Here is a 27769-nt window from a genome sequence, read left to right as displayed (position 1 = left end):
TCGGGCCGCAGCCGGAGCCGGGAGCGGCCGGGCCCGGGCGGCGCGCACGGGGGTGAGAAGGGACGGGGTGAGGCGGCGGCGCTGCTGCTGCCGCCGCCCTCCGGCCCACGGCGGTGGGCACCGAGGTAAAGCCGAGCCTCACCGGCCGCCGGCGGGAGTGTGAGCGTGCCCGGTGAAGCGTTGGCGGCGGGGGTACGGAGGCAGGACCCTTCGGGCGGAGGGCGCGGCGAGGCGGGGGTCGCGGCGCGTTCACAGGGGTGGTGTCTGGGATGCGGCCTTTTTCACCCCGCAGCGCGCATTCCGTGACGCGGCCCGGCCCGTGCAGGGTCGGGGGTCCCGCCCGCGGGGGCGCCGGGGCGGTGGCGGAGGCCCCCGTCAGCGCCGGCACCGGCGGCGGCTTTCCCTCGGCAGTGCCGTGCTGCGGGCAGTGCCCCCCTTCCGCCGAGACCGCTGCTTACTCAGTGTCTCGCCCCCGGTTTGCTCGGGTGCCCTTGTGCCCCGCTGACACAGGCGTGACTGTCCCACCTCGCGTTCCCCGGTACTGTGCGAAAGGGCCAGCTCAGCCCCGCTGGGAAGCCGGCGGGAACCCCGCTCTGCCGGAATGAGACGTGAAGCTGGTATGTTTCCCTTTGGGGGGAGCCGGGGAAGGTCTGTCTTAGACTGTAAACAACGAAATACAAATCCTGTCCGTCCTGTTCTGTGTGGTGAGATCCTTGGCATGTTTTGGGGCATGGTGAAAATTTAGTAATCACAAAAGAACAGATACCCAGTTTAGCATGACAGTAATCGCAAAATCATCTACAACTCAGTCTTCCAAATGCTTATTGAATTTAAAAAGATGAGAGAAAGTGTTCTAGCAGTGAAGATAACTGTAGATAGAGTAAATTTTGACAGACACATTAATTTGAGGCACTTGAGGAAGGCAGTTTCTCTGTGTGAAAAACATCTGGCTGCAGTAATGGAATAATTGCAATCCAGAAGCACTGTAAATTAAGGTGATGTGGCACTCAGAATGCTATAGCATATAGAATCAGTTCTTTAATCTGGCGTAAATCACACAGCAAAGAAAAGGAAGGACTATAGTCTTGTCAACATGATGAGTCTGAATTAAACTGTCTAAGGTAAACCACGAAATACGATTTGTAATATGAGTTTAACTTTAAAGGTTACTTAAATAGCATAATTACTCTTGGATGCCCTAACACTTGTGAGTAAGCCTTTGTGTATGTTAGCAAGCAGTAAGGCCCAAAATAGGTGGATTTGCAGAGAAAAACAGTTGTCACTGAAAACTGAATACCCACTGTGTTTTTCAGAAGGTCTTCCTTTGACCTGGCTTAGTAAATCTGAAAAAAAGCGAAATTCCTTAGTATTTGAAATTCTTGAGAACTTCTAGAGTGTGTTTTCCAATTTACTCTAAAAAAGAACCTACTCTTGTTGGCTGGTGCATCTTGTGAAGTGAACAAAAGCATACTAAGTGGGGTGTTAGAGAAGTTTGCTTCACTAGCACACTCCTGATTTTAACCAAAATGCTAAAGTGGAGCTTTTAACTTTCATTAGCTGTATCTTTGAGTTGATAAGCTAAAACGTGGAAGATCTTAGTGTGTTAAATGTTGACTTTTTTAATAGGTTCTAAAATTCTTATGCAAAAGATATTTTGAGCACTAATAAACTTGTTATGGTAAAAATGGTCTAGTATTAAAACCCATACCCTTTACCTGATCATTTGGATCAGGTGGGCACTCTTGTTAGGTGTAGAATAGACAGGTCTTTGCACATGAGTTCTCTAAGTCCCAAATAACTCTGCCCTGTGGTTTAGGGAAACATAACTCAACAAGCCTCCTTGTCATGTCATCCCCACCTTGCAAGTTTGATAATCAAAGTGTTCCTATAAACACTTTATGGGTTTTCTTTTAATCATAGTCCTGTCTCCCTCCCTGCACTGGGCATGCTGGTGTGGGGGCAGGGAAGAGTGGTGGATCAGTCAGAGGGTTCACATTTGTGTCTGAATGCTGGCATTTTAATTGTCCTGTAGAATTCAACCTCTGAAAGTTTCATGGGGGAGGTTTTGGGAGTAGGAACTGTGGTATTCATAATGTGAATGCTGTTTATATGTAGTCCTTAGTTAAACCAGAGGAAGCGCGTTAGTTGATGCAAGTGTGGGTAGGAGCAAAACCTTGAGTGAGCCAAAATTAGGTGCTGAACCAATCATTAAGTTGTGTAGATTCAGCCTAGTGTGACCACAGTGGGGATAATGTGTGAGGATCCACCTGCAGCCTTCCCTGCGCCCACCTCTAGTTCAGAGGTAAGCAATCTGGAGAGGGGACTAAAAGTAATGGAAAGGATTACTTTGCTGTATTGAATCATAGGGTGCATCACAAGTCACTCTGTTTCCAGCAGTATGCAGTGTTTTTCAGTTAAGGCCCTCTTAAGGGTGAAAGAAAGTTTTGTTCTTGTTAAGTATGAAGGGAAAGTGTAGTATTTTGTATAAATGTGAGTTAGAAAGTCAGAATAAGGCTCAACTGACCAAACAGGTACTGAAACTTTAAAAAGGGGAAAGTGCTGTGAAGGGTAAATTGACTTTAGAAGCATTGGTGAAATACAAATAAATTGAGTTTAATCATTAAGCATACATGGGAGAGGTGTAACCTAGGATATCAGTAACTCAATGTCTTTAAATGAGAGCCTGTGTCTTAAAGAATATTCAATTAATCTTTAGAGTTGTGTTGAGATATTTTGTTTGTGAATGACTTTATTTGAGCTGTCAACATAATGGTTGTAGGTGTTTGGATTCCAGTCTTGGCACATTGACAAGTACTTTGATAAGTAAATATATGGCACTTGCTCTTCCTCCTCATGCTACTTCTAAGGTCATCAAATCACAGAATCCTAGAGTGGTTTGGATTGGAAGGGACCTTAACGATCATCCAGATCCCACCCACTGCCATGGGCAGGGACACCTTCCACTAGACCAGGTTGATCCAAGCCCCATCCAGCCTGGCTTTGAACACTTCCAGGGATAGGACAGCCACAGCTCTGGGCAACCTGTGCCAGGGCCTCACCACCCTCACAGGGAAGAATTTTTCTAATAGCTAATCCTGTCCTCTGCCAATTTGAAGCCATTCCCCCTTGTCCTGTCCCTCCAGGCCCTTGTCCAAAGTCCCTCTCCAGCTCTCTTAGAGCCCCTTTAGGCACTGGCAGGGCTCTAAGGTCTCCCTGGAGCCTTCTCTTCTCCAGGCTGAACACCCCCAACTCTCCCAGCCTGTCTCCAGAGCAGGGGGCTCCAGCCCTCAGAGCATCTTTGTGTTCTTCTCTGGACTCATTCCAGAAGATCCATGTCCTTGTGATGTTGGGGTCCCCAGAGCTGGAGATCAGCACTTTATTTGGTACCATCCCAAAAATGTTTATTTACAGGTCAGCTAGTAAGATCACTTCTTTTGACATCATATGTCAGATAGGAAATCGTCTTCAGTTTCAGGATGGGAAAACTGAGACAGCTTGATGTGATTTGATGGAGACCTTTGCTAGTGCTGCTATCTGAAGCCTGGTCTAATGCATTTTTAAATTTAGTTTATTTTTATATAGGTATTGTTAGTTCTGATAAACCTGTGCTGTTCGGTTTTCACAGAAATGTTTCTGAAGTTCTTTCTGATTTATGTCTAAAATATTTGCAGATTTCTTTCTGTTTCACATACTGTGAAGAACAGTTGTGGACTCAAATCCAAGTTAAACAGATAATACCAGAAATGAGATTCTAAATATAATTTCCAACAAGTATTTTCTTTGACTTGGCAGTATAGCTGCTTCACAGTTATTTCAGGTTGTTTCTTGTGTCCTTCTAAGTTAAAGTACATTAAATGGTTAATTTAGTATTTATCATAAATGTTTTGACATATATACATGTAAATGGATTGTGATAGTCATTCAGCCAAGTTATTCATGTGGTTTGTTTAACTGTAGCAGTGAGTAGAATATGTAGCTCTAAGTACAAAGGTGTTTGTCCTTTTAGCAAAGGCAGGCATTGACAGTAGATTTTAGTTGTGCATGCTTTACTTATCCTAAGTGAGTATTTTATTATCTAACCTAGTTCTTATTTAAGAAAAATATAAAACCAGTTTTTACTTCTATTTTTGGGGTGTTGTGTTTGTGGTTATTTTTGTTGTTGTTAGGTGCGTTGAGGTTTTGGGGTTTTTTTAAGATCTTTAGAAAGTCTGTGCACTGTTGTCTTTCCAGAGTAATTCTCTTTGAATACCAGCACAACTGAAGGGCTGTAAGTGATGGAATTTTTCAGGGAAGTCTCTGAAATCCCTTCAGACCTATTTCATTTTTTAGCAGTGAAACATACCAAATCCCACAACATGATTTTTATCCCTGATCCAAAAATTAAACAATTAGTGTAATCTAAAATAATGGTAAACTGCAGAGTAATTTGGGGTTTTTTTGGCTTTGATATGGACTTTGTGTCATCCTCTGAGGGAAACTTTTCAAACTTCTGTTCTGTGGAAAATTTCTATGGTTACATGGTATCAATCTCTTTTTTCCTTTTAAAATCATGGCTTCTGGAGGGTTGTGACTACTAACGTTCTCAGTAATCCCCCATGCTCTCCTTCCCATGTCCCAAGTTCTCATATAGTTTGCAAATACTGAGAAAAAAGTGTGTATTCAGTCTTAAAAACTGGAAAACAAATTAAGACTCTTAGCAGAGACTTAAGACTTGCCAGACTTCCCATGATTCTTTTTTATACTCACTTGTGACTTGACAAGAGTCCAAATGCAGTGTTAAGAATTATGCTACAAAAATACAAACTAGTAATTTTTAAAATTTTCATTTCTGTAATTTTGAAGAATATCATCCAGGTGTTGGACTGATAAAAAATACAATTTAGAATTATGACTCTGCTAATAACTGAAGATTGAATGTACTTTTTTCTAATGGAAAAAGCATTGTTCTTCAGCAGCAAAGCTTGCTTTTTTGCTTTTTTATCACTTTTTTCTTTTGCAGTCTTTTTCAAGGTGAAGCAATGAACATGCACACTAAAATGCTTGTTCATTCTTTGTCAGCATAATGTGAATCAGCAGCTATTAACCACCGTAGGCATTCATCTGTAATATAACTATTTCCTTAAAAGGAGAGATAGCTGGGGGCAAGGACAGAGAGAGAAAACTGTAGGAAAAAAGCCTTTGCAGTGTGTTTTGAATGAACTGTGTCTTATCTAAACTGTCTTGTTTTAGCAGTGGTAGATGATAGTTGTCCCTTTGGACTTCACATCTGTGGATGACAGAAATTTTTTTATAGGCTAAAGTAAATGTAAATGTGAACCCTAAGAGAACTGATGGAGATGACTGGCCTGTTAGAACTTACTCAACAGATCAGCATAATAGTCAGGAGTAGCACCAAGAGTTTGTTTTCTCCAGGCTATATTTTTGAGAGTCTACAATTTTATTTTTTCCAACTGTTGAGAATTTGAAGTGTTCCAAGAATATGTTAGAAGCATGGTGCTAACTGAACAGACCCTTATTGTGTGCTAGATGATAAATTAATCTTGCTAGTTTTATGATTTTGGTGATCACAACTGAATTTACCTGTGAGTGCCCAAGTTCAAGCAGCTTAGAGAGCAGTGTCAAGGTGTGTCCTGCCTGGGTTCTGCAGCTACCAAGGGGAGTTTTGCTCTCTCCTCTCTTATTTCAGAACTCCACCAGTGTACAAGTGACACTGTGATTGCTAGAGAGGATTGATAGCCAGAGTGGTATTGCTGGATGCTTGTTCAATAAGGAAAGATTAAGGAACAGGGTTTTGTTTACATTTTTAGCAATTCAAGTAACTTCTAGGTGGATCATGTACAAGAATTATATGGTAGGTGCAGATCAGAAAAAAGCCAAACACGTGTAAACTGCGTTGATTTGGATGGTAGGGCTGCATAATTTATATCTGAGTCTAGGAGTAAAAGGTTAGCTCTTCTTTATGGGAATATCTGAATTGGATTTATTCACCGATGGAAAATAAGAGGCTTTTGCTCTTTAAAAGAAAGCACTGAGCTCATAGGATTGTTAACTCCTGTAGCTCAAGTGTTTTTGCTTGGCTCTTGCTAGAACTGTGGCTTAGTGGAGCTTAAAACAGAAGGACCGCAGGTCAATTTTTGCTAGTTTATTGCCCCAGTTCCTCTTAGGTGTGTTACAATGGATGGTAACAAGGTAGATTCCTGTGTTTTATTTGGCACTGAGTCTTTGAGACATTTGTTAGTTTTGGACCCTAGATTGGATTGAATCTGGGTGCCTTTGGATGAGTCCTTTCTTCTTCCATGTTCAGCTGGTGATAAGGAAATTCCTGGTCACAGAGGCACAGTGAGGTCCTGCTGGACAAGAGTAGCTGCTCTGAAAGGCTTACTGGAGGGCCTGGTCCTCAGCTCCTGTCCAGGAGGAGAGGGAGAGCATCAAATGATTTACGTATCAAAACCTTCTCCATTCTACTCTGCTCTTCAGTCTGTTTTTTCCTGGATTTGAAAAACCTGTAGTTTGGAGGGGGGAAAAGGATTTGGAAGACAAACTTTGATATGTAGGGATGGATGCTGCCTCTGGATTTGGTGTTCCAGTTGTATCTTGGTGACCATTAGATACTGGAATTTCATTGTCCAGGTCCTTGGATTTAGCACCAAGAGTTAAGATTGTAAAATGTTATCAGCTATGTTTTTCCTGAAAATACAAGTCTTCAAAGTAGTAAAGGTATGGCTGTCATTGATTTCCATGGGTTTTTGTGCTCTGATTTAATATTTTTAATGACACTTGAAACATTCAGACTCAGAATGTTCAAAAAGCATTTTGGTAAACATGTACACAAATGTGTGTGCTTTTGTCAGCTTCAGTGACAACCTGATGCTTTTTAGCTTCCTTCAACTCTTATGGACACGTTTGTCCACAGAGGTTGAGCGCACTTTTCATGTGCTGGTGCTGAGCTTGGGTGAAAGTTTGTCTACCTTGTGTGAGATTTTTGTGTGGATGAGGAATACATCACACTATTGTGAGTTCTACTCTGGAACTCTGTTCCTGCTCTTGTACTCTACCTGCACTGGGTATATTCTTCAACAGTATTACCTGTTTTACTACTGTTTTTCTTCTGTAACTTAGCAACAAGAGTTCCTTATGGCTTTACCTGGTTTCAGCCATCATGATTCTCATCTTTGGAATACTTCTTTTTTTAGGTATCAGTGGGGAGACTTTATGGTTTACCTGAGGATATGCACTAAGTGACTCTTTAAAGCAGAGATTGTGGTGGGAGGAAGTAAAGGATTTTATATCTACCTTTATTCTCCAGTCAGCTAGTAAAGAGCAGTAATTGTTACCAGTTGTAAGCAATCAGATGAGCAAACCTGCAGCCTAATTTTAAACTACCTCACACTCACTATACCTCACAATTACCTTCCTGTAATAATGTAATGAATGACTTTGAATGCATGAGAAAAATGAGCCTTGGATGAGATATGGATTTTACAATGAGTCCTGATAGGCATCTTGCTTTGGTCTCTATACTGTGTACCTAAACATGTATTTTTTTTTTTAATGTGGTTGCAGTACTGATTTTCATTAAGATAGGTATTTATATGTTTTTTGGAAATAAATATGTATATGTATAGTCATTTGGATGTAAAGATGTCTAAATTTACTGAAGATATGGTAATTTTGCAGGTAACTGTTGGGCACAGTTTTCATAATTGTATGGTAGTAAGGAGAAAAAAATTGAGTTACTTTTCTTTGATAAGGCAGAATAAAGTTTTATAGCTGGTACTTAGGAGGAAATGCTTTTGTCGTTATGCAAAAAATTGTTTATCTCAAGATCACTGATAAAGAATGAAAACTTCATAGTCGCAGGCTTGGTTGTGTTCTTAAAGCAGAATTTGATTGATTGTGCTTCAAGTGTTCACATAGGTTTTATACTAGCATGTGTGTATGCTTATGTTCACTTCTTTTAATTTTCAATCTCAAGAGTATGAGGTTACTAGGTGTGCAGGGTTTCAGGTGAGAGGAATTTGAGGAATGCTCACAGTACTGGTTTTCTTCCACTAACTGAGGGTTTGTAGTAAGTGAGCTTTCACGTTGTTATTTCTTTCACCCTTCCAACCTGTATTGTAAAACTATCTTAAGTTTTGGAAGATCTTTCTGGACTCTCCATATTTTTGATGGTAATGTCTGTAACAAATATCTTAAAGAATATTCTTGCATGGTTTTTTTTCTTAGTATCTTTTGCGTTCAGTCACATGGTTGTTGACACCTCCTTTGTGAGCAGTGATTTCGACATACAGTCATCTGCTGACTTGTGGAATACTTTTCCGAGTTATCTGTGCTTACTTTCAGTTTTCCTTGATTGAAGGTTACTTTAAAAATACAAATAGCATGATAGGAGTTTTACGCTGCTTTCCAAGGATATGATTTGTTATTGTTGTTTGTAGTGTCACTTTTCCTTTTTAATACCTGGTTGTTGATGTTAATAATGTTTCTGAGAGTGGAAAAAAAACCCTGATAAATTATATTTGTAGAAAATTGAATTATGTAAAATGGACAGAAAAGCCTAGAAGGCCTATTCTTGACAGTTGCAGCACAAACTTGTAAGTTTTATAAAACTTCTTTAAAAAGCATCATTGAATTGTTTTCTCTGCTTCATACCTTTTCCCCTTTTTGTCTACCATTCATAAATAAAACTAATTTTTAAATTCTGTGTGCTCTAGAAGAACAGTTACAGTAGAAGAGAAATTAAACAGTTTACAGAAGAGATGTACTTTTTCTCTTTGCTATGACAGTAAGTGTTCTTGTTGTGGATGTGTGTATAACAAATCTAGTTATAGAGAAGTTATGTTGTACTCACACTGCTGTGGAAAATCTGGTTGGCTGTTGTGACAGGTACTATCATAAATGTGGTACTGTGCTTTTATTACACAACTGGAAAACAGAATTTAGACCTTCACAAGTGTGACCTCTGTTAGTTCTTAAGTGTAACAGCTTTTTACAGTGGTTACATTTTCTCTTTCCCATTTGATGCTTTTGTTTTCACCAGCATTTTCAGTTTTCTGGTGCTTTACCTTTGGATTTCTTTTTATTGTATTTGATAGTACCTAGATTTTACAAAGACTGAGAGGAATTTAGTGTAGGGGTGGCGTTTTTTTGGTTTTGTAGGGGTTTTTTAAAGGTTCTCTTAAAGCATGAAATGCTTATAAAATGCAGCATTTTATATTATGGATACCTCAAAAAACCTGTCATCCTGTTTAAATATAGCAAGGGCATAACTTGGCTGATGAAGTTCTCACAGTTAGGAAGCACAACATTCTGTCAGAGTAAAGTGTTAAATTGAGTTATGCTCAAACTAAGTATTTAATTCACTTCTCAAGAAACAGGAGGTAGTGTTTCAGTGTTGAAAACTGTTTTATTTTTTTTGGCAGCTGCAACATTGGGAGCTTGCTCTCAATACTTCAAGTAGTCCGCAAGCTGTTTTGAAAGCATGGTGTGGCCTCACAGAGATAAGTGAGAAGGAGCGTTAACTCTTCTCTGCATTCATGTCCGTATCTATAAAAGTAGAAATAAACTAGTGTTCGTTTTAGCCTTCTGTGCTATGGAAGTGTAATGAACTGGACATTGGAGTTGATTATTTTATCAGGAAAAACCCAAAAGCAGCATATATGATACGTGTGTTGTCTATCTGAGGGTTCTTTCTTCAAAGAAGATAGAAAAAAGAGCACTGTAAGGCTTGTCTTAAAACCCTCATGAGTTTTGTCTAAGTGTTCACCCAGAATATGTCCTCGCCTATAATACTTCCTTGTGCTTCCCCACCACTGTGGATTCAGTCTTCAGTTTTTCCATTTTGTCCTCTGTTCCTTTTTGGTGTTTTGGGTTTTTTTTACCTTGTAACAAATATAGAGTTATACTTTATTAAACTCTGTGTGCTGTAAGATATGAGCAATATAAGTTAGGCTATAGAGCAGTCCAGTTAGGAATATACAATTTATATTGCACTGGTTGCTTCTCTTAAGCTCTTATAATAAAAATAGAATTTCATGAATAGCAGTTCCATGAGGAATTTTTTTATTCCCATGTAAATTCATTGGAAATTAAATATTTCCTAAGTTAATGAATCTATAGTTTCATTATTAGGTATGTGAAAACATTTGAACTGTTTCCTTCCAAAAATAGGCCCTTTAGAGTTAATAGTGCATGGTATATAGCACTTTTCTTTACCACTTCTTAGAGGGGAAAACTCACGTTTGTGGAACTTTTGGGATTTTCCCCTCAAAACTTTTACTTTCACCATACATTCGTACATTTTGTTGGTGAAGTTAAGCATACAGTGTTCCATAAGGGAGTGGGAAGGGCAGGTAATGCTGATGTGCTCTGCACTTTACTGGGGTCCAGACTGGTACTGTGCTGCTGTTGCCACTGGAAATGGGGATCTTTTTCTTCCCTCTTTCTATTCAAAAGTTCACTCAAAATGCCTGTGTGCTATGCAGATAGCTTGAGCAGTGAGTAACCAGGAGCACAGCTGGCAGCGTGGTTGCTTTTTCCACAGTGTGTTTAAATATGGCCATGCCCTCTGCCCTCCCCATGTTGTGAAAGTTTCCCCACATCTGAAACCTGAGGATTTGCACTGGCTACAGTTTTGTTATTGTTGGGAGCTGGCAGATGGTAACCACCTCTGTTGAGCAATAGAACGATGAGGTAGTCCCATGTCAGCTGAAGTGAGTCTCCACAGCTGTGCTCAGTTACAGGAATTCTGGGGTAACTAGTCAAGTGTAATCTGAATGCTTGGTTTGTTACCATATTTTCTTTGCAGGATAGTTCCAAATCTGACTTAAGTGGTTTCTTGATTAAGCAAGGGCACTTCTTAGTAATCTCTTTTCTTCCTTTTAATTGGAAGAAGGGCTCAATTGAAAGTGAAATAAAGTGTAAAGATCAGACTTGGAAATACTTCGAAACTTTGCACTCTCTACCAGAGCTGCCTTCTCCCTAGCCCTTCCTTTTTTTTGCAAATTTAGGAATCTTCAGAACTGTTTGATATGAGTTACATATTTCAAGGTTTTAAATATTGTATAACTTTTACTGTTGTTAATTATCCAATGGATACTGTCATTTGAGAACTTTGTCAGAAAAGAGATGGTATTCCATTGCTGGGTGATCTGAATCATAGTGATCCATTGGGAAAGCAAACTTGTAACAAGTATGACAAAACAAATAGTCGTGAACAGAAAAGGGGGGGGGAAAAAGGTTGCACTAAGGTGGGAAGAGAATTCAAATTTAAAAACAAAACACCAACCTACTAGAGAGAAAATCAGGGTATTTTACCAATGCCTGATTCAGTTAGCAGACAAAATACTTTTGAAAGAAGACAGAACATATATATTTTAGTCTGCACTAGGTGAATCAGTAAACAGAAGTAGCTCACATAGTATTTCGGTGAATTTTAGTTTAATGCATCTGTTTTATTTCTCTTCACATTTTCATAGTGTTGGAGTTAGACTATACCAATTACTAAGATTGAAAGTTTAGATAATTTCTAGATGTTACAGTAAATTTATGACTCTGAATCACTTGCTGAGGAAAGAACTGTTCTTTATTGCTGAAGTCACTTTTTTGGTCTGTGAGACTACAAAAGCAGTGTTAAGATGTACATATCAAGGTCTGGGTACTTTAAATGGTCACAAGCATGTTTTTATTTGAAGTACCAATTTGAAGAAGAATTAGACCAGGGCAGTGCATGTTTGACATGCTCATGTTTTAGTACCGATAGGTTCCTGTTGGACATGACTTTCAGGTGTACAACTTGTTTCTTTGCTCCCCCAGGTCTGAAGCACAGAAGCATGCTTTCCACTGAGCCTCACACTACCACCTGTGATACAGAATGTCTCTAAGTGAGAACAACAGTGTGGTGTTTGCCTATGAATCGTCAGTACACAGTACCAATGTACTCCTCAGCCTAGATGATCAGCGAAAGCAAGATATCCTTTGTGATGTTACAATTTTAGTGGAAGATCAGCGATTTCGGGCTCACAAAGCTGTGCTTGCAGCTTGCAGCAGTTACTTCCTTTCAAGAATTGTGGGCCAGGTGGACGCTGATCTTATCATCACTTTACCGGAAGAGGTGAGTGTCACTCCCTTCTGCATTTTACCTGCCAGTGCTTCTAATCTGCTTTGTTCAATTCTCTTTTATGGTAGGTTGGGGTTTAACTGATGAGTTAAAGTAGGGCGTTTAAGGGCTGAAGGGAAGGAATTTCCAAGTTGTAAAACTGCTGTTGGTTGAGGTAAAGGCTAGACAGATCAGAGTGTTTATCACAGGCTGCAAATAAGTGAGTGCTGTCATGGGAAATATATAGGGGAGATCTTTTCAATTAAATACATATTTTTAAATTATGCACCTATTTTAAAGGATATTTTTGTCAAAAACAGGTCTTCAGTGGTAAAGAGATACTGCACATCTGGTTCTTTTATATGACAAGAACATTTTTCAAGTAATAAATAAAGCTTAAAATGGTAATACCTTTGAATTAGTTTCATTAAGATTTGGATTTGTATGTTTGAGTAATACAACTGTGCATATTTTCCTTGCTGCTTACTGTTATTTACAATTTCCTTTGGCTCAGTTTTCCATCCTTTTTACACACTAATCATTAGCAGCTTGAGGTTTTTTTTACTGTGTTTTATTACTGTTAGGACTGAGAAAATGTATTGCAATCACTTGTTGTCTTTTTATACCCCTAAAATACATATTCTTAGCTTTCATTTAAAGGCATTCAGTGGGAACGAGCCAGAACCTGACATGTATTGGAAAAAAAATATATTATTACATATCTGGAGCATCCAATACGTTTAATTATACTAGTTAATATTTAGTTAAGTTATAAGAGGTATGAGGCATGAATCCATTAAATAAACCAGAGTTGGAAGGAACCAGAGTTTGTACAGAAAATGGAAGAACATAATGGTGGTATTTACTACAAGGTAGACTTAAGAGGACACAATGTATTTAAGTATTACTGATGTAAGAACTGAATCTGCTAAAGCAACTAGCAAAAATGCTGACAGTGAATCTCATCTTCTAATTATTTGATCTGATCACTTACCTGGTAAAAGCATTTTACGACAGCAACTTGAGCTTCTCTTCTGGGAAATGCTGAAGATTTTGAAACAAGTCAGTTTGTGTAGCTGTATATCTAAGATTAGAGACAAACACTGATCACATGGTTTGATGTGTGATTTTTTTTTTTTTTTAAACCTTTTTAATCATCCAAAATACTTGAAGTGTAAATTGAAAGACACCAGCCCACAATCTGGGATACCAAAAATATTTTTTAAATTGAAGTACTTCATATATTTCATATTGTACAGATTGTCATCTTGGTGTAGGGTTTGTTGTTTTTTCTGCCACTGTTTTTATTCTTTGACTTTCATCCCAAATAAAAATAAAATAAATTACTACTACAAGAGTTGCTTTTCTAGGTCAGTCAGACTAAGCGTCTAGGGTTCTCTTTTGTTTGAGCATAGCTAGCTAGGAATGGGTAAGAGAAAGTGAAAGAGGTAGAGTGTTTGTCCCCTCTTGATCCTTGCAGTTTTTGCAGTCTTTCTCCCTTAAATAGAAGGACGGTAGAGTTTTAAAATACCGTTATATTTTTTTCTTTCAGTGTCATTTATGAATGCTACTTATTTGTAAATCCACTTTAACGTTTTATTAACTACACTAAGTCTGAAGACTTCTTAACATCTTATGGATAAACTGTCTTTTACATTCTACTTCCCCACATTATAAAGGATGACTTAATGTGGTGGTGTAATCATTAGTCTCTCCAGAGCATATTTCAAATGCTATTTTAAGAAATCTTTAGGTAGGTCGTAAGAGTTTACCAACAGTTTTGAAGAATGGTCTCTGTGCAAATCTCATCAACTTCCTTTCCTGTGTTGTGATCTTTAAAAAGAATGCACCAAGCAACTACTAAAAAACCAAAGTAAACAAACCCTTAGCTGATTCTTAAATTGAATTGCATGAATAGTTTATTATTTTGCTGGCAGAAGGATTCAGTGTAGTTAATGCATTGATACAGTGCTTTATTTAGCATAAAATACTGTTCATTTTAGTAAAGGCAGGAAGCAGAGTGTGGACTTTAGTTTGAGTACTAGTAGTGGACATACTGCTTTATTCTTCATTTGCCAAGAAAAGGCTAAAGAAAGTGTCATGTAGTTGGTAATATGGGGATCTGTTCGTGCCTTTGTACTTGATTCCCTAGACACTTTTTCATGTGTAGAAGATCTTGTGCAGTTTCTAATGATACAGTTTTGATTTATCTCTGGATTCCATGAGAGGCAACTGTTTTGAAGACATACATGTTCAGTTAAAATTACTTACTCTAAAGGGCCTTTAAACTGAGCATTCTGTTTGGTGTACAGTTTCTGGGTGCATTTCTTCTGATCTATGGGAGGAAGAAGGGTGGCTATAGTAGTAAGCAAGCTTATGTGGTCAAACTCCATTTTTTCAAGCATTTTTTACATCAGTGGTGCATAAGACTAAGTGATTAACGCTAATTGCTCTTCAAAAACTACAATTAAATACCAGCAGCATACTCTAGAGTAATTCGTATACAACTTGCTTTGAGAGATATCTTTGTGAGGATGGAATCCCGTTACTGGTTTTCAGCATACAGCAGTATTTTTTGCTTTTAGTACTGCATTGCCAGAACATTTTATTAGGAGTTTGATCACAGTAAAGAAAACTGTCACAAAAAATGTAGGATAAAATTCTATCAGAAGAATTGTTTCAGAATGAGTTTGACCAGGTTTTCGCTATAGAACAAATCTGCTGCTTTTGTCCTGTACTCTGTCCTGCTGGCAGGACAGGTAAATTTGTGTGTTTCTCTACATAAACCCAAGTTGACTGTACTAATGGTTGGTTTGCTTGTTTGTTTTTGTAATAGGTAACACTTAAAGGATTTAGTCCTTTGCTTCAGTTTGCATATACAGCAAAACTTGTTTTAAATAAAGACAATGTGTCCGAAGTTTGCAAATGTGCAGAATTTTTGGGAGTACGCAACATTGAAGAGTCCTGCTTTCAGTTTCTCAAATTCAGATTTTTGGACTTTAAGTTGGATCAGCAGGAATGTCCTCGGAAGAAATGTTGCACACAGCATTGTCAGAAAACAAACCCTAAAACTGGCAATGCGGATGATGGAGACCTAGAAATAAATGATGAAGTAGAAGCACTTCTAGAAAAGGAATATAGTCAAATTCCTGACACAAAGCCCTGTAAAGATGAAGAAAATGCTAAATCATCGCCTGCTCTCCAAGATAATGCCAATCAAAACTGCGATCCTGTACATTTAGAAAGGGGTAGTATTTCCAGCTTATCTTCCCAATGCCCAAAGTATAGAAAATTCCAGAAGGCTTTTGGAAATGACAAAGTTCATACTTCAGAGTCCAATTCCAGTATTAAAGACATTCAGGTACCACCATTTGCAGCTTCTCTTGAGAAGGAAATACCTGATAATGATGGCATACAAAAAGCTCAGGAGTGTGTGCCTATGCAGCTGGTCTCAAACTGTGAAGAGACTCAGGTAGAAATGGAAGAAGGGGAAGAAGGCATTCAGAAAAAAGAAGAGTCGAAGAGAGATTCTGTAGCTCCGAGTGTGTCGTGTCCTGTGGAGAAAATGGATCTTGCTGCTTTTCCCCAAAATTCTGCTGCACCTCATGGACTCAATTCTGTGTCTATTTTACATAGTTGTGAGCAATATGGTAACTTGAATTTCAATAGTATGCAAAACAACACGGTCTTAGCTGGAAAAACTGTGTCAGGTACTGGAGGTGGAAATGACAAAACTGAAAGCCAAGGTAACCCATCTTCAAAGGTGGATTTGTGCATTAGGGAAGCCGCTAACATCACCTCAGCTGGAGATCGAAGCAGTGTGGAGAGAGAGATAGCAGAACAGCTAGCACAGGGGTTCTGGAGTGATATTCACAGCACAGATGCCTGTCAAATACATTTACCACCTGCAGTTTCTAAAGAGTACTTGGAGCCGGTGTATTCGGGGAAAAAATCAGAGTGTCCATGGCTGGGGATCAGGATCAGTGAAAGCCCTGAACCTGGTTCTCAGCGAACTTTTACAATGCTGAATTCTGTCAACTGCCCCTTTATAAGCAACCTTAGTACTGAAGGATGCTCCAACACCTCTGAAATAAGCAGTGGAGATTATGTTCAGGGTCAGCAACAAGAACCGTGTCCCTATAACTATGTGATAAGTTTGGGAGAGGATTCGGAGACTGACACTGAGGGAGACAGTGAATCCTGTTCAGCAAGAGAGCAAGAATGTGAGGTAAGAACATGCTGATGTATCCTTTGCTTCCTGGTCTCTTAAGGCCATCTTAAAAAATCTAATTGAGTCTTGCGTGTTTTGTTGTTTTGGGGGTTTATTTTCTGCGGCTGCTTGTTTTAAAAAGTCTGGAACTGAAACTTTAAATAACCATTCAGAGGTTTATATGGAAGGTCACTGTTAATTCAGGGAGACTGAATTGAAGTATAAAAGCATTTTTGGTCAGACGTTGAAGTGTTAGATGCTTACATATTAGATCTTTTAAGATTTTGTCTGGACCAACTTTATCAGAAAAGGTTGTGAGTGTTAAGGCATGAAGGTTCTTTCTTAGGTATTTTTTTTCTTTCATCTGCTTCAGTTAGCTTTAAGAAAACTCTAAACTCCTTGGAACTTTTGTTTAATAGAAACTTACAAATTTTCTTGTTTTTATTCTGAGCTGTGGGGTGAAGATGGGAGAGAAATGATGCTTCAGATTTAATGTGAAGTGAAAATTAAGTTTTCAAGCTGGTTTCAGTAGCTGTGTATTTAAGACTTTAACAATATCACCTTCTCCAACACTAAGGTTATTTTTGTTTCTCCAACTTCAGCAATTATTTGACACTTCCTTTCTTTGGTAGTGGTTTAGGCAGATACCATACAAGTGTAGTCTAATCCTAAAAGATTTTGTGATATACCTGGAACAATTTCTGTCTCAGTTCTTAAAATCATAGAATTGCAGTTGTAACTCTGCATGATGGATCATTCAATGTTACAAAAATTCGATTATTCTTACAGCGCTAGGGTTTTTTTCTTTTCAAGATGCAGGGCCTTACTGAGACTGAACATAAGTGGAACCGGCCATCAATACAAAAAGCTGGAATGCCGAACAAAAGGCCAGGATTGGTTAAATACATTCCTCATATTTGTGACAGAGAAGTAGATGTTATCATTGCTGAGGACAGTACTCTGATTTTTTTATTATTATTTTTTGCCTGTTTGTCACCAGTAGTTGCCAATCAGAGAAAAGATGTCTCTATGTGCTTTTTAACCTAAATTCAGATCTTTAACCACAGCAAGGTAACATATTCTGGTACTTAATATACTCAAATGTAAGGATTAAAATAAAGTATCTTTAGTTGGATACTCAAAAAACATGGTGATTATTTTATAAAGGTAAATATGTTTTTCAGTATTAGCCAATACTTCGTGATCTCAAATGCTTTTGTAGCTCAGGTATACAACAGTAGCAAGAGCCTGGTCCCCTCTTTTCTCCAAAACGAAGAAATACAAGACAAATATTGTAACTTCTGTATTTTAAGGAATTGCCTGTTTCAGATGAACTTTTCCTGCAGGAAAAAAAAATCATAGGTGTAAAAATGTATGCAGGATGCAGTCTTAATTGCAGCTTTGGGAGAACTTCAGACTGTGTTAATGAGTCTTGACACCTGTTTTGTGCCTCACCGAACTGTAACTTACTTTCTTGGAGTGTATCACCTGAATATTTTCCGCATGCACGAGTAGCTTTCATCCTACTCTGAATATGGTTGTGAGGGTCTAGTGTAAATATGCAAATACTCTATTGCACCTGTGCTTGAACCTCCTGTAGTTGAAACCCCCTGGATTTTATCCCATCATCTGATGGCTATGTTAGTTTTCTCTTGTCTCTGAGATGTAGGAAGAAGGATGGGTTGTATGGTAAAGAATCCTTAAAATGGAAACTTGACTTGTTGGTGTTTGTGTATATCAGTTCCACCTTGGATTTACAACTGTATCTCACATTCTAGGTAAAACTGCCCTTTAATGCACAAAGGATTATCTCACTTTCCAGAAATGACTTCCAGTCATTTCTGAAAATGCATAAATTAACTCCTGAACAATTGGACTGTATTCATGATATCCGAAGACGAAGTAAAAATAGAATTGCAGCACAGCGATGTCGCAAGAGAAAACTTGACTGCATACAAAATCTTGAATCTGAAATTGAAAAACTGGTATGTATAAATATTCATTGCTGTTGTAATGTCTTTCTCTAAACACCTTGACTGGCTATCTGGCAGTAGTTTGAGACTGAGGTGATTTACTACTTTTTTCACTCAAGCTTAGAAAACTTTATCAGTATTGTATAACTTCTTGATAGCAGTTCTAGATTTTTCTGAGCCTTGCTCTAAGTACACACACCTTTCCTTCAGTGGACTTGTTTCCATTCAAATAAAACATGCATCACAGCATAATTTTTGGTGAATGATGTTTCTGAAACCCATAAGCTCTGAATTGAATTGTACAGAATGATTCGCAGACTGTTATCATACACTGTTTTCTGCCTCTTCCCCTTTCCTGCTTTGAGATTTTGTTCTTCAGCTCATGGTATTGCTCATGATCAAGTTTGCAGTTACGCAATTGTTAGTTGTGTAAGTACTGTTCTTGGAATGTGTCAACATGGGCTGGCAAACTGTTTCCTGAGTCTTGAGTGTTAAAAGTGAGACCCTTGCAGAAAGGCGGAACATACAGAAGAACTTGCGAAGTTGCTTGCCTTTTTAGCAGTTGTATCAAGATTGTAGCTGAGGAATTGATGCATCCAGATTGCTCTGCAGCCATCTGTTAATATATTTTCTCCTCCTTAAGAAGGCAATAAAAAGATGAATATGTAACTTAGAGAAATGTAGGAAATCTGAGGTTAGGATTATCCAAAAATAGCAATGGCAAGGAGATAATTGAGTGACTTTTCAGAAAAACAAGTCTTTGTTTGACACTCTCATCTCAGTTTCATAGTCAGTCATACCATGTGCATGAAATAGTTCAGTCGCTTAGGATTACTGTACTCTTATTCTTGTTTGTGGAGCATTTTAGGCTTGGTGTACCTGAATTTGGTATCTGCATCAGCTGGAACATAGCAGTCATGTTCCATTTTTTTTACTTCAAAGTGCAAAAGGAAAATAAAATTAGAGCCAAGTGCCATGAACTGGAAACTTATTTTCCTGTGATCATCATCTTTCACTGCATCTACTCCTGCTTCTGCAATGAGGAGGTAGGCTTTGAAGGAGGGCTTGCAGTGCTATACAGCTCTGATGAGCTGACAGAGCAGGTTGTGCTCAATGAAGAAGGTGCCCTTTGAGGGAGGGTAATCAGGTGATTGTATTAATAATATCCTTACTGAAGAGAGAAGTTGCATTTCTGCCATTTCAGAACTTTTTGCCTGGTTTTGTCATCATGTTGTCATTTCTCTTATGTAACTGTCAATATTTTGCAATACTTGGGCAGGGAATTAAAGGCTGATCTGCAAGATTAGACATGTGGTTGTTTAAGAGACTAATAATTATAATATTCTTTCTTCTGTGGACCTGTACTGGAACAGACTGAAGGTCTGCTGTTTGACAGGTAACACTCAGCAAGATCTAGATAATGAGTGTTGAGTCTTGAGACTTGTGAGGTGAGGTCTGTGTTATATGAATCATCTCCTAGGCACACACACGTTCCAGTCGCATATTTTTTTTCAACTGTGCTGATAAATTTCTTCAGAAATTCCTGAAAAGACCCTGTTTGGAGCTGTTGAGCATGTCTGACAGCCAGGGATCATCAGATTTGTGTAAGTTGTACACAAATATAGAAACATTAAGATCTGTCTAGGCATGATTTCCAGGTGGGTGGAAGAAGAAAGATGTCTGTGAAGGGCTGTGTGTGGTACATCCAGGTTGCTTCATGCATGATGGTTCCTGCCTTGTTCCTGTTACTCTGGGTCAGTTGTGTCTCAGACCTGTAAGTCATTGATCTTCTCATGGTATCATCTGTAACACGGTTTTGAGAGGGAATAGAACGGTGTAGCTATAGTTGGACAACTCTTGACAAGTAGATAATACTCTGTACTACCTGTCAGGTGATACTTTCTGGTGGAATTCCTCATCCAGTTTCCAGTATGTGCAGCATGTTGTCTTGTATTAGTTTCTATTTGGTGTTGCTTCAATTTTTTTCTCTCTCAGAAGATACTTGTGGTGTGTTTCTTGGAAAAGTCCTATATTTGGAACAGACTCACCCCTGCCTGACTAGAGGCTGGAAACTGGCAGCTGGCAAATAGCTTTGCAGATGAGGACCTTGGGGTCTGGGCAGACAGCAGGCTGAGCATGGGTCAGCAACATGTCCAGGCTGAAAAAAAGGCCATCAGATGTGTCCTGGACAGTGTTAACAGGAGCACAGCCAGTTGTTGGAGGGCAGTGGTTGTTACCCAATTTTGGCACATGTAACACTGAATCTTTTGCTGAGTTTTTACCTCTCCCAGTTCCAGGAGCACATTGATAGAAAGGAGGAAGGTTGGATGAAGGCCATTGGGATGGTCAGGCCTGAAGTACTTCTGTGGTGACAGGCAGAAGAAACAGGGCTTCTACCTGGAAAAGGGATGGGGAAACCTAATGGCTACCTGCCCATATCTGTGGGGCAGTCCTTGAGGTTATATAGCCCTTGGTAGTGGAAGATCTTCAACTTCCTGGGGGGAGTACTTGACAGCAAGAGAACAAGAGACATTGTCATTACAAGGAGGGATTTCATCTGAGTATAAGGAAACTTTTTCTTCTAGTGGGGACAGGCAGGCAGTGGAGCAGTTCATCCAAAAAGGCTGTGCATGCCCTGTCTTTGAGGGGTTTGTGGCATGACTGAGCAAAGCCCTGAGTGGCCTGATCGTACCTGATTTCTGACTTTGTATTGAGCAGGAGGTCAGACTACAGACCTGCTGAGGTACCTCCCCTCCCAAGTGATTCTGTAAAATTGGAAATAGTATGTTAAGTTCTACTTCTGTTAAAGAAAGATACTGTTCAGTGCTGAATCTGTTACCTGAGAGAGTTACCTTTGATCATATCTCTTGATCTTTGGTACTGATAAAGTAATATTTTTACCCCCACATATAGCCTTTGCTTATTGACCTTTTAGGCGAATCTGGGTGTTCTTGTTGGTCACTAATGTTCTGGATTTGAGAATACACAAGGGCTACTTAGAGATGCTGACTTATTAGAAACAGCTCTTTCAGAGAACAAGGAATGTGTATATTCACATTCCTTGTACTTTCTCCTGTACAATGGGATCACTGTGCCTGAGCAGGAAGGTGGAACCAGGTGACCCACTGTGGTCCCTTCCAACCCGACCCATCCTGTGATTCTCCTTTCGAAACTTTTAAAATGAGAGTACTTGTGCGGGGGAGCAGAGTAGAGGACAACTGGTCTCAAGAAGCACTGCTTTGCGGAAGATTCTGTAGCTGAGGAGGAGGATGTGTCCGTGATCCAAGAAAAATGTAATTGAGATCTTGTTATATATATTATAGCAGGGTGAGGTGTGTGAACTAAGTACATACATTACCAGAAGATTCTAAAGAGCTCTCAGTTTATTATGACCTCAAAACTAACTGACATTACTTTGTAGTATTAGTATAATGCTGCTAAAATAAAATAATAATATTTAAATATATTAACCTGTCAACAACTTCAGAAGGGGGGGTGAGGAATTTACACTGGAGTAACTATTTCTGAATGTTCATTTTTGTTTTAAACAGCAGTCCAGATAATTTCATCAGTCCACAATACACACCTGAGTGCCTCTACATACACAAAAGGTACTTAAAGTGATTTTAGATTAGGTGATTTGCCTAACAGAATGGAAAAGATTATTCTGATAAGTATTGAAAAACACCTGGATAACAATGCAGGCATCAGTAACAGCCAGCAAGGCTTCATGAGGGGAAAGTCCTGCTTGTCAAACCTGATTTCCTTGTATAACAGGGTAACCCACCCAGCTCGTCTAGGAAAGCCAGTATGTGTACTCCTCTTGGACTTCACCAAAGCTTTTGACAGGCTCTCCCAGGATCCTTCTGAGCACAGCTGGATAAACACATCACGTGGAGGGAGAGCAACTGGCTCATGGGTCAGGAACAAATGGCGACAAGTGCCTGGGGTGACATCAGGCTGGCACTGGCCCCTGGTGGGGTTCTGCAGGGCTCCATCCTTGGCCCTGCGCTCCTCACTGTCTTCATTAAAAACCTGGGCACAGGACTCAATGGAATGCTCCATAAGTTTGCCAATGACACTAAATTGGGAGGAGTTGTCAACTCCCTCGAGGGCAGAGAGGCCCTGCAGAGAGACCTGGACAAATTGGAGTCTTGGACAATCATCAACCGTGTGAAGTTTAACAGGGGCAAGTGCCAGATCCTGCACTGGGATGGGGCAACCCTGGCTGTGTGTATGGACTGGGGAATGAGAGGCTGGAGAGCAGCTGTAGAAAAGGACCTGGGGCTCCTGGTCCATGGCCAGTTGAACGTAGTCAGCAGTGCCCTGGCAGCCAGGAGGGACATCCATGTCGTGGTGGGCATCAGGCACAGCATCGCCAGCTGGGCAAGGGAGGGGATTGTCCTGCTCTGCTCTGCACTGGGGCAGCCTCATCTTGAATATTGTGTGTGGTTTCGGACACCACAATTTAAAAATGACATTAAGCCATTGGAGAGCATCCAAAGAAGGGTCATGAGGATGGGGAAGGGTCTGAAGGGAAAGCCGTATGAGGGGTGACTGTGAGCATTTGGTCTGTTCAGCCTGGAGTAAAGGAAACTGAGGGGAGACTTCACTGAGGTCTTCAACATCCTCAGGAGGGGCAGGTGCCTATTTCTTCTCTCTGTGATCAGTGACAGGACTTGAGGAAACAGCATGAAGTCGAGTCATGGGAGGTTTAGGTTTGATATTAGGAAAAGCCTCTTCCCCCAGAGAGTGGTTGGACGCTAGAACAGGCTCCCCAGAGCAGTGGTCACAGCCCTGACAGAGCTCAAGAAGCATTTGGACAATGTTCTCAGGCACAGGGTGTGACTCTTGAGGTGTCCTGTGCAGGCCCAGGAGTTGGACTCAGTGACCCTGATGAGTCCTTTCCGGTGTGATATATTTTATGATTAACAGCTGCTCCCAGTATGCTGACAAGTAGAAATCTATTCGCAAAGTCCTCTTTCTACTAATTTTAGACAAAAAGAACTGGCAACAACTGCTCTTCTTGCCAAATCCTGCCTAAACATAATCAGTTCTTCCAAAAAGAAGTTGTAGAGGTGCAAGTACGTATGAGGTTTCTCTGCAGAAGGGGATGTGAGGAGGAGTGAAAATAATAAAACTTTCCAGGAGTGAATTGACATAACAGTAGTTGTAACAATGGTCCCTGTGATTGAAACTTGAAAACTATTTAAAGCTTTTTGTGTCTTCAAAACTGTATCCTCTTTTAATTGATTACAGAATTTAAAATGTATGTGTTGCAACATGTTTGGGTTCTTTGTCCTTTTCATTCAACTTCTTCATGATGGTCTTGCTTGTTCCCTGTCCTTCTTTGCCATTTCCTCATTTTTCTTTATTCAAAAAGTTGCTGGTTTCCATGATTAGACTTCTCAGTTATCAGTGTCTTTTGATCTTCAGCCAGTTGTATCAGAAGCCTCAGAAAAATTCACAATTTGAAGCAAAAAAAAAAAAAAGCTTGATTTAATAAAGGCTATATTTCTCTATGTGATGTTCATTAGTGAGTTGCCATCCTGTTTGTTGCCATGTGCTTGGACAATCCTGCTACAGTGTCTCTAGGTTGTCAGTTCTTCTGCACATCTTTATTTACCTTTCTTAGATTTTCTATCTAATTTAGAAACTATACTTAACTCCATTGTTTGTCCTACAGTGGACTTGGCACTTCTTGCCAATGGAAGTTATTTTCACTTAGCGGAATAGTATCAAGAATTAAAATGTGATGTTCGATTTTCAGCATTTCAGCTTTAAAATACAGATCTCTGCGAAGACTGCTTAATGTTTTGTTGACTCATTGATAATAGTTTGTGTGTTACCCTGTAGAACTAGTGTTTCAGGAATATTTACAGTAAGTGCAACTATGTTCCATTTGTTCAACTACAAATTACTCCTTTGCCAGCATGAGTTTGGAAAAAGCTGTATATCTGAAAAACCATATCAAATAGTTGAGTTGATGATGCTTCCAGAGAGATTAGGATTGGCCTTTTGATATGTTTGATTGTGTTGCTGTGTGCTTTCTTCATGCCAAATTACTTCTGTTTCAGCAGACCAGAGTATTTAAAGTCCTGTTTTAGCTTTGATAGGAGCTGAAACCATAGTTTTTAAGTTAAAATATAGACTAAAATACTGGTTTTGTTTTTGCAGCAAAATGAGAAAGAAAACTTGCTGAAGGAAAGAAACCACATTTTATCAACTCTGGGTGAGACAAAGCAGAATCTGACTGGACTTTGCCAGCAGGTGTGTAAGGAAGCAGCCTTGAGTCAAGAGCAAATACAAATACTTGCAAAATATTCTTCTTCAGATTGCCCACTCTCATTTTTGTTCCCGAAAAGAGAACAAACAGCTGCATCTGATAGTGAGCTTGTGTTACCAGCATCTGTAGAATCAGCAAATGGTCTTTCAGGTGTAACACCTACAGCTGAGCAGAGTTCCTGTTATCAGTGTGTCAAAAGTGTGTGTGAGGCCACGTATGATCAAGTACAAGAATTGCATCCAGTTTCTGCCAGAACATTGGAGCAAACGTCGCTTGTGGAGCAGTGCGGACAGAGCAGTGGCATCACAGACTTCTGCCAGCAAATGACTGACAAATGCACTACAGATGAGTGAATCTCTCCTTCCCATTGCCAGCCTCTCAAACATTGCAGCTAGAAGTGGGATTGAGCATTATTGGAAAGTAACTTACTAAGTGAGAGAAAAGATAGAAGTTTAATCTTTTGAAACTACATTGACAATTACGTGGTCACTGTTATTACTTGGCAACCTTTGGGTTTGCTCTGTGTAGTTCCAGAACATAATTTGTATGTATCATCCTTGGAGCTTTTTCTGTGTGGTGATGCCAAGGAGGGTTCAGGAAAGCTGTTGGAAAGTATAAACTGAATGCACAGGTGCTTATTTGTGAGGAAGTTTTGTTCATGTATAGAGCAGCCTGTACTCTGATTTATGCCGCAGTACTTAATGCCACTCTGCATTTTAAGGAAAGCCTCCTGACAGTTGTTTATACATAATGACTTCTATACCTGGAATTCTTCTAAGACTTCTTTTTTCCTGGTAGACAAACCTTAAGAAGCAAATACAGCTCTGTAAATGTTCATTTTGTAGATGGGCTAAATAACATGACAGGATGAGGAGATTCTGGCAAGTGCACTCTGGAATAGCTCCTTGCTTCCTGCTGTTCCCCTCCCTGTCCCAGAGAAGACTTTTACTGAATTAAAGTAGTAGGCTACTACTAGTAGTAGCAGAATTGATTAGTAGTATGCTTTTATTAAATAAGGGCTTTTGTCTTGTCTCTCTAGTACAGAATTAAAAGAACTGGAGCAGCAGAGATGCTGCCACATACTGCTCTCTTCTCTAAATTTAGTAGGAGGAATAACAACATACTGTGGAAGGCAGACATCTGAAACTGGTGCAGTTCTTGGATGAGTGTGCATTGGATCCTCTGGTATCTGAATCCCATGGGCTTATTAAAATTCACTGCTGTATTGTGACTTACTGTCCTAGCACCTTCAAGCTTGCTGCTTGTTCGTGGCAAGTTGGAATCAAAGTATTGTGAAAGTCAAAGGACAGATTTTTTTTTTTTTTTTTTTTAAGGTATTCAGGCACCACATTTTTTTCTTTCAGTGCCTAACTGCCTAAAGTAAGTTACGAGTATATTTGTTCTCTGATGACTGGGACCAGTAAAGTTCTATTTCAGAATCTTAGTCTTCAGGATACTTTATGGCTAAACCTGTAGTACATTTTCAATGGCTTGTGCTATTAGCATAGATACATAAAAAGTTTGTTGAAGAAATGAGCTGGAGATATTTCCTTTATTACTTTGCAAAGGAGAAATTCAGCTACTGAATTTCTAGATTTTTACATAGCAGTGGATGCATATTGTATACCAATGATGCTTTGTTATTTAGATGTTATTCTCACACCAGAACTAAGTATCGAACCTCACCACAGAAAACTTCGGGTTTGCTGGTTTACAAAACATGAAGAATCTTGTACAAGCCAGTGGAATTCTTCATTTCCTACCTCAGAATGTATATTAGCTTTTTGTGTCTTTGTGTGCATGTACAGTAGGCAGCAACTAAGCAAAGGCCCTTGTAAATATTGCTTTGCAGTTTTATCTTGCAGTGAGACTAAACTTGTTCTTGGCAAGGCTCTTTTTTTTTTTTTCCTCTCCCCACCATCCATAGGTAACATAGCATTAATAAATACAGTAAGCCACATATTCAAAACAAAAATTTAAAAATTGACAGATTTCAACAGGACTTCTCATAACCAGCATGTAATACAAATGACTACACTACCTCACCTCTATGGGATTGAAAGTTGATTCAAATCTCTAGTGAATCCTTGGATTTTCATCATATATCATTACTTTTTTAAGGGAAAAAATATGCTGATGGAGCATAGCTTGTATAAATCACAATGCTTGCAGTAATTGAAATACAGAAATAAATACTACATGGCAGACATCATGATAATTGAATTGAACTTCTTTTAAATTACTGTCATTGAGATATGTTGATCCTGTATAGGTATTACTTTATGAAGCTCTCCGGGCTTTTTCTCCAGTTTCTGTAGATTCCTGGTTAATTTAATCCTGTCTCCCTCCCAGGCTGCCACCCTGAGCAGCATTTTGCTCTTATGTCTCCATTTTATTTAAAAAGCAAACCATCAAGAAACAATCAAAAACAAAATTGAAAGCCCCAAACCTCTACTGTTCCTAACTACCATCACTTTAAAAGCTGGTGATATTCTGAAATGACATGGACAGTGGCATTAAAGCATTGTCCTAATAGTGCACATACTTGGAAATGGAATTCCTTGGGTTAAATCCTCGTTATAATGAGGTGGAGCATCTTTGTAGGGAATGGCTGTCTGGGAGCTTATCCAGTGGCCCAAAGCCCTGACACACTTGGCTGCAGATGTTGGAAAACAAGGTCAGTGATGACCAAGTGTGAGGTTGGAATATCCCTAAAAAGTTGTGCTCCACTGCTGCAGTCTGGGCATCAGCCACAACCTGAATTCCACGTAGCTGATGGTGGAGGGATTCCAGGGTGGGAATCATGGCAGTTATTGACCTATGATAAATGTAATCATGTTTTTAAACCTGATATGAACTTGATGAAGTTTGAGGGTAGGTTTTTGCCTGACCAGCTGCATCTAAATAATTTTTAAAATATTTATTTAATACCATAGACCTACAAGTTGCATGTTGACTTCTGTAGCCTATATCATCAACTTGCAAATGTTAAGAATGAATGACAATTTTATGATACAGAATTCTCAGGAAAATGTTTTTGGAGTTTGGTTTTATTTTTTTTCTTCCAGTAAAGAAATACTCGATTTTGAAATTGTAAAATACTTTGTTAAAGCATGTTTTAAAATACTTTGGACAGACTATCCTAAAGCCATAAGGGTATGATGGCATACAGATTGTAAAATAAACAGATAATTACAACAGTT

At 39.3% G+C, this 27769-nt stretch overlaps 1 protein-coding gene across 3 annotated transcripts; it reads left to right on the top strand.

Annotated features, from left to right (window-relative positions):
* On the top strand, positions 1-27769 carry BACH1 (BTB domain and CNC homolog 1). 3 transcript variants are annotated; one of them, XM_039557209.1, is made up of 5 exons: positions 1-125; positions 11815-12112; positions 14934-16325; positions 18086-18292; positions 24458-27769. In XM_039557209.1, the coding sequence occupies exons 2-5, from the start codon at positions 11873-11875 to the stop codon at positions 24917-24919; spliced, it is 2301 nt and encodes a 766-aa protein (XP_039413143.1). In that variant the 5' UTR covers positions 1-125; positions 11815-11872; the 3' UTR covers positions 24920-27769. The 3 variants fall into 3 exon arrangements, with proteins under 3 accessions (XP_039413143.1, XP_039413148.1, XP_010394099.1); XM_039557214.1 differs by having other exon boundaries at positions 1-192; XM_010395797.4 differs by lacking the exon at positions 1-125 and adding an exon at positions 374-617.

This window comes from Corvus cornix, chromosome 1, assembly GCF_000738735.6.
Source record: "Corvus cornix cornix isolate S_Up_H32 chromosome 1, ASM73873v5, whole genome shotgun sequence".
NCBI lineage: Eukaryota > Metazoa > Chordata > Aves > Passeriformes > Corvidae > Corvus > Corvus cornix.
This window is presented reverse-complemented; position numbering and strand designations above follow the sequence as displayed.